The sequence below is a fragment of the Lontra canadensis genome, unplaced genomic scaffold (assembly GCF_010015895.1).
Source record: "Lontra canadensis isolate GAN:19392208 unplaced genomic scaffold, GSC_riverotter_1.0 scaffold111, whole genome shotgun sequence".
NCBI lineage: Eukaryota > Metazoa > Chordata > Mammalia > Carnivora > Mustelidae > Lontra > Lontra canadensis.
Window position 1 is genome coordinate 1,267,442 of NW_022631105.1, and position 13,960 is coordinate 1,281,401.

General features: G+C 62.5%; 1 protein-coding gene across 1 annotated transcript in view; it reads right to left on the bottom strand.

Annotated features, from left to right (window-relative positions):
- Window positions 1–2,746: 2,746 nt before the first annotated feature.
- The window catches only part of DNAJB6 (DnaJ heat shock protein family (Hsp40) member B6), a 77,108-nt gene continuing 65,894 nt past the window's right edge, over window positions 2,747–13,960 (bottom strand). The window contains exon 10 of the mRNA XM_032840160.1: window positions 2,747–2,826. Within this exon, the coding sequence (XP_032696051.1) occupies window positions 2,762–2,826 (65 nt within the window). The 3' untranslated portion in view covers window positions 2,747–2,761. The remainder of the gene's footprint in view (window positions 2,827–13,960) is intronic.

Below are 13,960 nucleotides of genomic sequence, written 5' to 3' on the forward strand. Positions count from 1 at the left end.
CCCCCAGGTCGGGTGGCAGAAGCATGTCGGTTTTCACAGCCGGGAGGCCCCCGCAGCCAAAGCTCCTGGCCTCCAGGGGCTGCCGGTGAAGCCAGCGCCTCGCTCTCCGTGCTGCGGGTGGCTTGTAGGGCTCTGCCCAGAGCCTCCCAGACGTGCCCCATCCCCGTGCCCGCCCCCCACGCTCCGGGAACCGTTCCTTGGGACGCTCTATCCAGGGGGGCGCGAAGCAACACGAGAGAAGTGTGCCCTCCTTCCCCCCAGCTCTGCCACCGCAGAGGACGTGCAGGCAGAAGCCCCGGGAGCCCCCAGGAACCACGGGTGGCCCACGGACGGAGAGGGTGGGAGTCGTGCTCTCGATATCCGGGTTCGTGGTCTTGTAGTCAGACGCCTTCCCGGCAAGTGTCCGATCTCCAGCTTCCTCTTGTCGTCACAGCAGCTCAACTTGCACCCGGAAGCCACACGGCCTGTAGGAAGCCAGAGGACTTCCAGCCACTGCACGCCCACGGACAGAGCCAGCGTCCACTGACAGGCCCAGCTGCCGGGCGCTGCAGCCCTGCCCACAGCCACGTCTGGCTGTCCGGCCCCGCACCTCACAGCATAACTCGGGGAACACGCGGGCAGCACCCTTTCCTGCGTTCCCTCAAAAGCACTGGATGACCTCCCGTCTGCTGTGGCCAGGGCACTTAACGTGGCCGTCCGGCTGAAGATTTCCTCGCCACACGCGGGGAAGCTCACACCTGCGCTTCCCCGACGTGCACTGGGGGTGACGGGATGGGCTCGCCGATGGCCACCTCGGTCTCTGGAGGCGTGAGCAGCTCACTAGGCTGCCCTGTGCCCCCGGCCCATGAGCGGCAGGCGGCGGCCTCCACCTGAGGCCCTCCGTGTCCCGTTCACTCACGGGCAGAGAGAGCCAAGATAATCACATGCCTTATGGACACTTCAAGCTATATTTTGGGACCCACTGCCCTATTTTGAACTGTACTGAATTTAAATTAGCAAGAGCCTGGGCAAGCTGCCAAGAGCGAGAAGGAAAATGCAATATCCTACAGGTCCACCTCCCGCCCCACCAGCCTCCCGGAGGTGGGGGCTCCGCTTCGGAACCTCCCGGAAAGCAGATTTCATGAGAGATGACTCCCTCACGCAGACTCAGACTGCTGGGTCTTCTAATCCTACTGGAAAAGCGGTGCTTTTTTCCTCGTTTGAAATGGATGCCTTCCCCTCGAGTCACATGAAAATGTCACCTGCTTGATGATTTAGATCTAAAACCACGCTTGGATTTCCGCGGAGTCCAAATGGACCCCACAAAGCTCACCACGCCTTGGAGAAGAGACGCACAGACACCAGCACAGCCCGCAGGCCGGCCGGCGACGGGCCTGGGACGAGCTCCGGGCGGGGGGGGTCCGTCGGGCAAGGATGGGACCGTTGAGCCCCACCGTGCACCATAAGGGGAGGATTTCGCAAAGCAGATCTGACTTTGTAGTAAAATAACCCCTCTGGTCTGCGGGGCCACAGCAGCACATGGCCTTGGGGGGGGAGGGGGTGTGGTCAGGGCCACGCCGGCTTCCGTCACAGACACAAACGCACCCTGGTCTCCAGGGTCACAACAGTCACAACAGTCCATGCGTTTCTTTTCCACTCATGTTGATAAAAAGTTATAGCAGGAACCCAAAGATACCCGCCTTTTAAAAAATATTTTATTTATTTATTTGAGAGAGCGAGTGAGTGAGAGAGAGAGAGCACAGGCAGGGGAGCAGCAGGCAGAGGCAGAGGGAGAAGCAGGCTCCCGCTGAGCAGGGAGCCTGACGCGGGGCTCGACCCCAGGACCCCGGGATCCTGACCTGAGTCAAAGGCAGAAGCTTTAACCCACTGAGCCACCCACGCAACCCCCCACCCAAGATATCTGCTTCTTAAGTAACTGTACATTTCTTGTTATCACGATGTGTGATCCCTTAAAAGAAGACCAAAACCCCCGAAACACAGGCAGGAACACAATTCCTACACAGCGACTGTGCACATCACCCCCGTGAAGAGAGTTTAGACACATTGAGTCCACGATCGAGTGTGTGGACGGGCACGCTGACAGGGGGAGGCTGCGGCCCTCTGGGAAAGGTGAACCATGGGCCCAGGAACGTTCTCTGCCGAAGCACCCCTGGCCCCTTTCCACCTGGGAGAGATAGCAGCCGGAACCCGCCGGAGGTGTGGTGTAGACACACCTGGTGCCCGGCCCACGCGGGACCTCGATCCCGAACGGAGCCCGGTCCCCATGGGGCCACTTCCATGGGCTTCCTGTGACTGTGACTCCACGCGGGTCAGCAGTTCTGGGACCCCCACCAAGCATGGAATCCTCCCAGCCAGGGCAGCCCAGCCAGAGAAGCCGTCAAGGTCTTCTGTGTCTCCACCGCACGCCTGTGTGCCATCTCCTGCACACACGCGCACACGCGCACATGAGGGTCCATCCTCTGTCGTCTGGCTTTGCCGTGCACAGAGAGTGTCCTTCCTCCGGGCTTGTGGGGGGACACGCAGGCCACGTATCCCGCAGCTCGCAGCCCATGGGGAGACCTCCGGGGAGCAGGATCTCCACGGAGACTAAGGACGGAAGATGTCTGCTGTGCGCACTTCCAAGTGGGAGGCCGGCCTCCAGTCCGTGCGGGGCTCCACGTTTGTGTGTCCTGAGCTTGTACATACACAATACGCCAGCTGGTCGGAGGGCGGGAAGGGAACGTTCTGGTGCGTTCACCACGATGCTCTCTGGCTGGTGGGGTTACCGGTGGTGCTCACAGCTTCTTTCGACTTTCCTGTGTTTCCCAGTTTTTCTTAAACGAGCATCTGCATTATCAAGGAAAGTGCCATTAACAAGTGTAAGATGCTCGCTTTCCTTCAGAAAGTTCTAGAATGAGCACCTAAGGCAGAGGCTGACGGAAGTTTCCAGAAGAACTGGGAACCTCGCACACGGTGCACAAGGCGTGCGGCCAAAGAGTGCCTGGTCCCGGGGGCAGCTGGCTCGCGGGCCGTGCAAACCCACAGGCCTTGCTCTGCCGTCTCGGGTGTGCGTTCTACAGAGAAGCCCGTTGGAGAACGGCTGGGCACGGGGCGCCGGTCGGACGTCCTCCCAGAGCTGGAGGGAGGAGGGGGTCTGACCACAGCGCCCTCCCCCTCGCGGGTGGGCCGCCTGCCATGGGGCCCCCACACACCGTCTACACTAACTGGCTCCACTAACTGGCTCCATTCCAGCATGCAACCCCGGGGCCACTGATCCAGGCGCTGACGTCGCTTCCTCCCAAGGCCCAGGGCGCAACGTGCTGTCCCAGAGCAGCCCCGGCTCCCCTTCCTCCCACTCTCACTCTTCCCTGCGCCCTCCCTCCTCCTCTCTCCCCGCAGAGCTGACTCGGGAGCCTGGCTGCCATGAGGCCCAGCAGGAGCCCCAGGAAGCCCTTCCCCGAAAGACAGACAGACGGGAGGACTCTGGAAATGGCTTAGACAGCGGGCCCCACCGCCCACATGCCGGCGAAGGAGGAGGGCAGAGCTGTAGGAGGGACAGCTGAGAAAATGACCCTTAACCCCTGGCTCAGCAGGGGGCCGAGGGTCAGGAGAGGTCAAGAAGAATGGCCTCAGGAGCCCCATCAAGAGGGATTTCAGTCCCTTTGCTCGCCGCTCCCCACCCCCCCCGCCCCCAGGAAAGCGCGCAGCAGACAGCAGGGCCCAGCCCCCGTAACAACATGAGACCCAGAAATCAGAAAGGAAAGTGGAGAAATTAAGTCAAACAAATCAGGATGAGGCACGGAATCAGGGGCGCCCGCCGGAGGGACGTAATCAAGACTCTGAGCCGGAGATGGGGAAGGTTTGATTAAAGAACAAATTGCCAAAGTTAAGTTTGAGTAGCTTTCGCGCACTCTCCTTTCTCACGCACCGCGATTCCTCCCGGGGCAGCTCGAGGCGCCGGAGCAACAAGGGTGACGGGTAACAAGCAAAGCCAGGGGCAGCGGCCGCCGCCATCCCCCTCCCTGGAAGCAAACACAGCGCTGCCTGGACCCCCACAGTTCCGATGGGCTCGGGCTGCAGTAGGGACAGCTGCCCGCGGGGCAGGTCAGAGCCTCGTGGGCCGCTCTGGCAGGTTGTGCCGTGAGCGTAACCACGGACAGGGGCGAGCTACCGTGCAGTCAACGTCCTGGGCATCAGTCAGGGACACACAGGACATCGCCTGCACAGACTCAGACAAACAGGGCCGGCAGCTTCAGGAGAGCGGTGGGCCCGGGGCAGGCTGAGGCCCACAGTGGGGAGGCCACAGGGTGACACACAGAAGCTGGACCGGGCCACCTCCATGACTGCTTCCACGTTTAGCGACAGCACAAAACCCAGCACAGGCCTGTGCACCCGCAGGCCGTGGGGACTCCTGCCCTGTCCTGACACTGAAACACGCAGTGCAGAGAGGGCCCCTGGCCCCAAGGAGCAAAATCCACCCCCAGCAGCACATCCACAGCAAGGGCAGCACCGGCGGCCGGACGGAGGGAACAGGCCGTCCACGCACACCAGGTGGGACAACACTCGCAGCACAAGGACCACAGCTCACGGCCGCGAGGGCAGGCGGCGTGGGGGGCACGTCTGCGGGGGGGGGGGAGGGATCCACAGGGGACCATGACCACGGGGGGAGCGGCTCCATACAAGGCCACCTCCTCTGGGAGCCGTGGGTTTCAGTGTTACCCCGTGGCCAATGAGAGCCACTGAAGAAGCCCCAGCTGGGGGCTGAGGGGCACCTCTGACCCTACAGACCACCATCAGGAGGCCGGGCAATGGAGAAGACTGGTGCCCCGGGTGGGCGTGCTGGGAGCAGGGTCGGCCCCTGCCATCCCTGTCCACAGGTGAGAAGAGTCACCTGCCTCGCCCGCACACACAACATGGGGGAAGACTCACAAGGTCCCGCGGGAGCCCCACTCCCTCCCCAGACGGCCCCGACTTCACTGGGTCCTCCGTGGGTTGGCGCTTACCTGAGCCACGTCCCTCCCAAGCCCTGCGCCGGGCTGAGACACAGCAGGTCACGTGGCAGAGTTGCGGCCGCATCCCCCGGCCTCAGTGAATTCGGTGGGACTTAAGGACTGGACTGACCCCACAGCAGGAGGTCAGATTAGACTGGAAGGTTCAGACCTTTCCAGAAAGAAACAAAATATATATATTCATTACACCAAATGCCTTGATACCGTAGAGCGAGGGAGGGAGAGTTCAACTTCCAGGGAGAGGCGCTCTGAGAGGAAAGATCTGGGCTTCCTAATCTGTTGGACGGGACACCAGCCAAGCCCCCTTGGCATGTGACGGAGCTTAGACACCACCCAGATGCATCCCAAAGCCAACTCTGATGGTCTAGGCCTCCAGCAGGGAGGGTAAACACCGCCTCCTGCTCGCTGCCAGATTGTGGTCCCTTCACCAGACGGGGGACAGGGCAGGCTGGGCACACGCGCACCCCCACAGTCAGCCCCTGCCACGTGGGGCAGCAGCTGGGCCCATGGGGCCACCAAGGACTCAGTGGGGTCATTGCTCCACAGTCCCCGGGGCCTCAGGGGCCGTGAACGCCTGCTGGAATTCTCCGGAGGAACCGGCAGCTGGAGACCCAGCCAGGTGTCCCCAGGAGGCACAGCCTCTCCCCAGAGGGTCGTGCCCTGATTCTCCGTGAGGGCAGCCCGCCCCCCCCCAAGAGCCAGGATCTTCGTGTGAAGGCAGAAGCTCTACCCTGCGCGTGGGGTGCCCCGAGGGCCGGCCTGGGGAGCGAGCCGTGCAGTGACGGCCCCCAGGCTCCTGGCGGGGTCTGCGCAGGGCTGCGGTGGGAGGGGTTCTGCCTCCATTTCCACCCTTGCATTCCCTCCCACGTCCCACTGGAGAAACACCCAGAGAAAGTTAATTACTGAACAGCTTCAGCTCTTGAGAAGAAAATTTTAAATGACTGAAAATGCTCGGGTCTCTCCCTCCCTCCCCAGGGTCGGCACTTACACAGCAGGGGGCTTGGGTGGAGCCAAGGCCAGAAGGAGCCCCTCCTGTCAGCACCCGCCGGCGCCTGGGCGCCTGGGCCTGGCCCCACCGGCTCAGACACGGCTCTCTGGCCTCAAGCCGCACACCCGGGGCTCACGTGACCCACTGCCCCACGGAGGCCCCTCGCCTGGGTCTGGGGGCTGGAAGCTGGTACCAGTAGGGCGGGGGGCCCCCCAGGCCGTGGCCCTGCCTCCAAGACGGCGGCCCTGCCCTCTGTGCACTGTCAGGAGGAGGCTGACCCCAGGGTGCAAGGGGGCCCACGCTGTGACCCCAGTCACCTCAGTGACCTCCCAGAGGCCCACCTCCCACACTGTCGGCACAGGAGTGGGGGCACAGCTCAGTCCGGCCTCTCTGGGGCACGAGGTCGGCTTTGCCTGCGCTTTCCCAAGCGGCTCTCCAGGGCCCCAGCTCTCCCCACAGACCCCCCTGCGGCTCTGACGGCCTCACTAAGCCCCCACTCACCTTCCCCTGAGATTCTGAATGGCCCCGGGGTGCCCCGCAGAAGGGGGAACGCGGGCTAACTCCCTGCTGTTCACGCTCATCCCCACAAGGAACATGACACCCCGGATTTCTCTGTGTAGGACGAGCTACGTGCACAAGCCCGCTGCAGCCGGACGCGGACGCCAGCTGCCTGTGGAGCGCGGTGACGTCCCTCCTGCCTGCGGCCTCCTTGGAGCAGCGACACGCAGGGGCGAGGAAAGATGTGAAGCTTCCAGGGCGTTCTAAGGGGTGGCAGTGAGCTGCGCCGGGCCCTAGAACCATCCACAACCTTCCGTCGTCTGCACAACGAAGCCCCAACTTCTCAGCTCCCGTCCCTCTACACCAGACCCCCATGCTGTCAGCTCCCATCCCCTTGGGCACCTCTTCCCCCAAAGGCTCTCCCCATGGGAATCAAACCCTCACGCCAGCTCTCCGAACCCCAAGCCCCCAGCCCTCACCTCCGGCACCTCCAACAGCTTCTGACTACCACCCGCCCGCTTTGCCCAGCGCGGCTGGGACCGGTGGGGCTCACTTAGAGACCCCAGCTCCTGGGGGCACGGGGACAAGGACGGACATGCTCTACGTGACCATGGGACCTCACCCGTTTACTGAGGGATCAAAGCCACGTCCTTCTGGGCCCGAGCCAGGCTCGCCCACGCTGCGAGGGAGGCCACAGACGGCAGGACCGAGGCTCTCGCCACACACACACACACACACACACACACGGCACACACCTACTTATCCTCCCAGACCGATTGACCTCTGGGTCTGAGGCTGTGACCCCAAGTCACCCCAACCACCCCAGGAAGAGAAGGTGCCCACCAAAGTCCTGAGCATGAACTTGTTCCCATCCAGGTGAGGGGTGCGGCCGGCTTGAGTGCACACTTGGCCCGTAGCGGGGTCTGGCCGTGTTCACACGTCTGGGGCGTCCGTCAACCTCCCATCTCCTCTCGCGGCCCCAGCACGGGGGGTGGCCCCAGCGGGGCTGTGTTACCACAAGCGAGGCCATTGGGGCTGGGAGGGAGGGTGCGTGGGGCAGCCAGACCCCGCGTAGACAAGCCTTCGCGCCCTGAGCCGCCAGATGGACCAGCGCCAGGAACCATGGAAGGAAACTGAAGGAGAGATTCACGCCAGGAAGGACGCCCATGGAAGGGCCACAGGCACTCGCTGCCCCCATTCGTGTACTCCCCTCCCAGTCCCCCAGGACCGGTTGGCACGGATCCCACCCCAAACCGTGCTGGGGGCAGGGCAGCTCCACACATCCTGGGGAACCAGGGCTGGAGGACGGGTGGCTGCAGCCACTGTGAGGGACGTTGGGCACCGTCCGCAAGCAGCAGCACCCACGTCCCACCGGCTCAGCTGCCCCCAGACAGACGTCTGGCTTCGGGGAGGGGTTCGAGGCTACACTGAGCACCGCCTCCTGGAACCTCGGGGCTGGGGGTGGGGGGGACATGTCTGCCGCAGCCCGGCCCCGGGAAAGCGCTGTGGAGACGGGACAGCAACCCGGAGATGCCCGTGCCCTGCCTGGGACCTGGGTAGACTCCGGGCAAAGGTGGCATCACCACTGGGAGCAGGGGCCAGACCACAAGATGGGGAGGCTCTCCCGGACTGTCTGGGAGGACCTGATCCCATCGGGTAACATCCCAGAGTCCTTGAAAGCCTGGACAGGAGGTCCCTGGCTATGGGGGGCAGAGATGCGGCCAAAGGAGAAGTAGGGGCGTCCAAGCCACCGCTGCTGGAGAAGCCACTGAGAAAGCAGAGAACCAGAACCAGGCCCTCACCCCCACCCCCGGCCCAGCCAGTCAGGCCCGAGAGGACCAGAACTCTGCCCATGGCCCTGGGACCTGCAGAACCCGTGAGGCGGGCGCCCCCGAGGCAGGAAGCCAGAGAAAGCTTAGCACCCGGAGATGGTCGGCAGGCCCAGCGGCAGGGGCAGATCTCACAGCCGGTGAACCGCGGACATCACACGGGCATGCCCCACGGAGACGATGAAGAGACGCAGACACACCTGTTGTCGGAGTGGTGCACGCGCCGGGGCTGCACGTCTGCGCGGGGCCTGGGTGCTGGCTGCGTGCTTCCCTGTGGGGACTTTCTGGGCTGGGTTTTATACTTCCATAGGTGGTTTTTAGAGGCTCTAGCCAGTGCCCTCTCTGAGGCCCGCTGCCTCGGGCCCTGGCGCGCACAGCCACCTGCCGATTGCTGCCACCCAGGGCCCATGGCCCCCCTCCCGTGGTTCTCCCGACATGATGGCTCCTGGAGGCCACAGCCACTGGAGCGGCCACTCCCGGGGACTCAGCCCAGTGTTGCCCCCTTTGCCAAGACTAGAGTAGCAGACGCCAGGGACGTGCAGGGTCCCCACTGTCCCCATGAGACAGAGAGAGCCTAAGAAAAGGGGAGGAATGAGCGAACCGTGTGACGGGCGAATTTCCCTACTGAACGCAACCTCTGAAGTTCGTTATTCCCAAATGGGAAAATGGTGCCCTTACGATAGGCCGGCCCCAGCCACGGAGCCAACCAGCGGTGGCCCCCGACCCGAGCCCTCCCCAGGGGCGCCGGCATTGAGGTCTTGCTGAGTCTCAGCAAGAAGAAAGGACCCCCAGGTGCTGGGGGGAGGGGGCGCCCCTGACCTGCCCCAGCTCCTCTACTGTTTACCTGGTTCCTGCCGCCTCCTCTCTGGGACCAAGGGCTCCATCCCACGCAGACCCCCCAAACCTCCCAGCCTCGCTTCCACTGTGTAGCTGCCTGGTGACCTGTCTAAGGTCCACTGTTCCGTGACTTTTCCTATAAGAACATGTTAAGGGACTCCTCAGTCGGCTGGCGGCCAGCTTCGAGGTCATGATCTCAAGGGCGTGGGATTGAGCCCCGGGTTAGGCTCTGTGCTCAGAGGGGCGTCTGCTTCTCTCTTTCCCTCCCCCTCTGCCCCTTACCCCAGGTGTACACTCTCTCTATAAATAAATAGATAAATAATAAATAAGTAGATAATCTTTTTTAAAAAATAAGTTAAAACAAAGAAGAAAATCATCCAGTTTAACTTTTCAACTCGACTCAAACGCTGTGACAGTCTGTTTCAACGACCTACAAAAAGCGCGTGTTCTCGCATTTCTTGAACTTGTACCTGGTCATTCTGACAATCAAGCTGAGGCCAAAATTAATCTGAGTCGTCCGAGTAGCTCTGAAGGCCGGTGTTCCACCCCACGCCCACCCACGCACCCCCGAGAGGACACCGGGGCCCCCGGAGACAGTGAGGACTGCGCAGGCCCCGTGGGCAGCCCGTCACCTGCCTGGCCAGGCCCCAGATCAGCCCTGGTCCTGCCAGCTGTGGCCTCCAGTCTGAATGCACAAACCCACTCCTGTCTGCCTCTGCCCTCCATCTAGCACGTTCTGCAGGGTGTGGGCTGCGCAGGAGAGAAAAACATTCACAAGAGTGTGAGCAACGCAGGAAAAGCTGTGACAAAACCGCCCATGCCACTAAGTGAGCAGAGCCAAGAAAGGGAGGGACACCACTGCCCACGGACGCACCAGGGAGACAGCGCCTCTGGAGGCCAGCCCTGCGCCCTGAGCCCTGCGCCCTGAGCCCTTCATCCCCAGCCTTCAGTCCTGAGCCCGGGCCCCATACCTGTCACAGGCTCACCCCACCTGACTTGTCGTGTCAGGACACCAGGGAGAGCAGCCATGAGTCCGTGATGCAGCCCCACGCCAGTCTCACCTGGGCCACCGCAGCCCAGCACCGCAGACTGGGCCATGGAAACAGCGGCAGGAGTGTCCCCCTCAGCCCGGAGGCCAGCAGTCTGCGACGCTCAGAGGCTGCAGCGGAGGCCCTTCCTGCCTCCTGGTTCCCGGCGGAGCCGCCGATCCCCACCTTGAGGCCATGTCATCCCAGCCTCTGCCTCCACGGTCACGCGGCCTTTTTATAAGCGTACCAGCCCCGGGATATGGGGCTGCCCAGCTCCAGTGAGACACCCCCCGCCCCGGCTTCCTCACCCCTGCTTTGTCACAGCTCGTGTTCACAGACTCTGGGGTTTAGGACTTCACCCGATCTTTCTGGAGGACGTGACACAGCCCCCAACAATCCCACTCCCAGGAACGACGGCAGAGGCCCCGGAGGGTCAATGGCCCTCCCCGACCTGGGCCCAGGAGAGGGTCTGCAAGACCCTCACCACTGGGGCGCCTGGGTGACTCAGTGGGTTAAAGCCTCTGCCTTCGGCTCAGGTCATGATCCCAGTATCCTGGGATCGAGCCCCACATCGGGCTCTCTGCTCTGCGGGGAGCCTGCTTCCTCCTCTCTCTCTCTCTCTCTGCCTACTTGTGATCTCTGTCTGTCAAATAAATAAATAAAATCTTTAAAAAAAAAAAAAAAAAAAGACCCTCACCACTGCCAGCTGGGCAGACGCTGACTCTTCCGTCCTCACGCTCCCCGGGGGCAAGCCACGGCCACTGTCGCTCTGCTCACCAGACGGGTCCCCAAGCAGCCTCCGGCAGCCACGACACTGCGGGCCTCTCGCAAGGGACATGGAGCGGCCCCTCCCAACACCCGCACTTGGCTCATCCCCGGGTAAGCACGTGCCCTCCACCTCGAGGCGTGTGTGTGTGTGTAACACTCGGAGCGCAGCGTGGACAAGTGTGCTGGGACTCGCATCGCGCCCCCACAACGCCCCCTTCCCTCACCCCTGTGGGGACAGGAGGCCCAGGGAGGACACGACGTCACCCTCCGCACAGGGAGCAATGCCCCGCGGCCGCGGGCTGTGAGGGTTCCGTGCCGTGACAGCCGGGGTCCGCCCCGCGTGTCCTAACAGCCCGCCTTGTGCCGACGGCCTGCCAGGCTCTGGGCCGACACCCAAGTGCGAGAAGACGCTGTGCGGCCCGCGTGCGTCCACGACACGGAGTCCACGGGACCAACAACACGGCAGACGGGCGCGGACACCGCTGGTGGCAGACATGCTCCTCTCCCATCGGGACGGCGGTTTCTGGATGTCAGTGTCGTCTGCGCACCCGCGACGAGGCCCTGGTCACCCACAGACGACACACGCGACCACGTCTGACCGACCACCGGCCCCGTGGCGCCCTGCACAGACCTGCTCGCGCTGGCGGCCCGAGGTGTCCCAACTAGCAGGTCACCTTCGAGACGCGGGCTGCCCGCACCGCCTTCCCCACTGAAAGGAAAGGGTTGTCCACAAAAACAAGAGAAAACGGGGGCAGCCGCACTTGCTCTCCGCTCCGCCGTCGCAGCCATCGCCGCACAGAGCAGCGCGTCGCGACGACACCGGTTCTGCGCCGCCGCCTCCGAGGCAGAGCAGGAGGCGAGAGTCCCAGTTTGGGCAGTTTCTGGAACGTGCGGAGCCGTCCTCCCCCGAGTGTCCACAGATGGCCGCCACGGGGGCCGCGTCGCCGCGCCGGCGGCCCAGGCCAGGCCACACCACGCGGCCCCTCACTCCACACGGGATTCCTGCCGCTTCAGACCCGGCTTCCGTCCCTTCCGCGCGATCGCGCTGAGCTCGCAGTGAACCGCTTCAAAACTTCAAAGCACAGGCGACAGGCGCTGACCCGGCGCTCACCGTCCCCGGGCCTGGGCTTCAGAGGGCGGCTCCGCCGGTCCGTGGTCCTGCCCCAGGCCTCCGCCCCGCGGGTCCTCGCGGCAGCTGGAGTCCACCACTGCTCACGCCGAATGTCAAACTTTCAGTTCTTCTCATCCCCAGAAGCGGCAACACACGTATGTATTTCAGAACTGCCACCTCGGTGGTAATAACCAAGGATCTTCTCCCAGGAAACACTGGCCTGCGAAGGCCCATGTCCACCTTCCGTGGCATCCTCTAGGGGCGGACTGTGAGGTGCTCCCCAGCTAGTCCGACTCTCTCTGCCCCGGCCGGGACCACCGCCAGCCGCCCGCAGGCCGCAGTCGCACTGACCAGACGGGATTCCAGAAGGAGATTCCCGTCAGCCTGCTGATGCACACGGGGGCTCCTGCTCCCCTCCTGACTAGAGACGGTCCCCCAGCTGGCCCTCGGGCTCACACCGGGTGCGTTTAGCCGGCAGATGGCACTGGCGCGGACACCCCCCCGGGACACCCGGTCCCCACGGCTCTCGTCAACGCGGCTAACCGGGAAAGGAAAGCAGACGCAAGAGCCCATAGACGGGGTGGCAAGCGGATTTCTTCCCAGCCCGTGCTCTGATTTTCTGGTGCCCAGTTCTGGACGACCCGGTGCTCAGCGACCACTGCGGCCTCTGCGTCCGGAGTGTCGGGCCGGGCGGGGCACGTGCACACCAGCTGGTCGCCCGCGCCCAGCGCGCCGCCCACCACGTCGGCGCCCCGCCAGGCCTCACGCATTCCTACCTGCTCTTCCAACAGTTTTTAGGCCAAACACTTAAGCTAACGAAGCTGAAACCAGTCCTAACGGGAAGAAAGTGCTCCTCTGGACGGCTCGGTGACAATGGGGGTTTCCTCGGGTGTCAGTCACCGTCATAGCTAAGGCGGGAGGTTTTGTTCGAGTGAAAGAGGCGGCGGCAGCCCCAAAGCGCACGATCACCACATCCTCCATGAGTGTTTCTCGCAGGAAATGGGGGCGGGGGAGGCTTTCCCTTGACTGGGACTGGGACTGGGGCGGCTTGACTCTTGACCTGTGTCTTTCCCTTTTCCTTTCCTCCATCAGCAGTGGTTTGGGCTTCGGTTGCAGTAATGATCTGGCAGGAAATGAAGGACAGGGGGACGCAAGAAGTCACCTGTCTGATGCTACAAAGCTCAGGACAGGAACACACTGCGTGCCCAGTGAAGGGACACCCACACAGACCCGTGCTCCCACCCGGGTACCACTGATGGTGGACGTCTGGGCTAACGGACCAGCTACACGTAACACCAAGGGCCACCAACAATCAGGACGGGTCTCATCAAGCACAAAGATAAGAGGACTCATCTGTCTGCACCTGGAGAGTGCGGGCCCCAGGTCACACCCCTAGATTTGACATTTCCTCCTACCGCTACTTAGTGGGGGTGGGGGCGGAGTTCCGTGGGCGCCAGAAACATTGACGATAGATTTTATTTTCTCTATTAGCCCAGGAAACCACGAATTACCACTTGTCAGATGTCACTGGAGTGAAAAATGTGGAAATATTCTTGGCATGTGGGTGTAGAACAAAAAAATCCCAAACTTTTGGTACAACCCAATTTCATCTCCTCAGATCGTGTTCCTGTGAGTCCTTCGATGCGTTATTGAGAAGGTTATGAGACTAGATAGTGAACGTGCAGAGAAAAACTCCCCACTCTCCACAGGAATTACTTTACCAAGGCGTCCCCTTCCCTCCAACCCATTTTAGTCTTGATTAATTTGACCATTAAAGTCCAAGAATAATGTACTCTGCTGCGTGTTCACCTGTATGTGTGTGCGTGTGTGAGCGTGTCTGTGCATGTATGAGTGTGTATGCGTGCACTTGTGTGCACGTGTGTGTGCACGTGCGTGAGCATGTGCGCATGTGG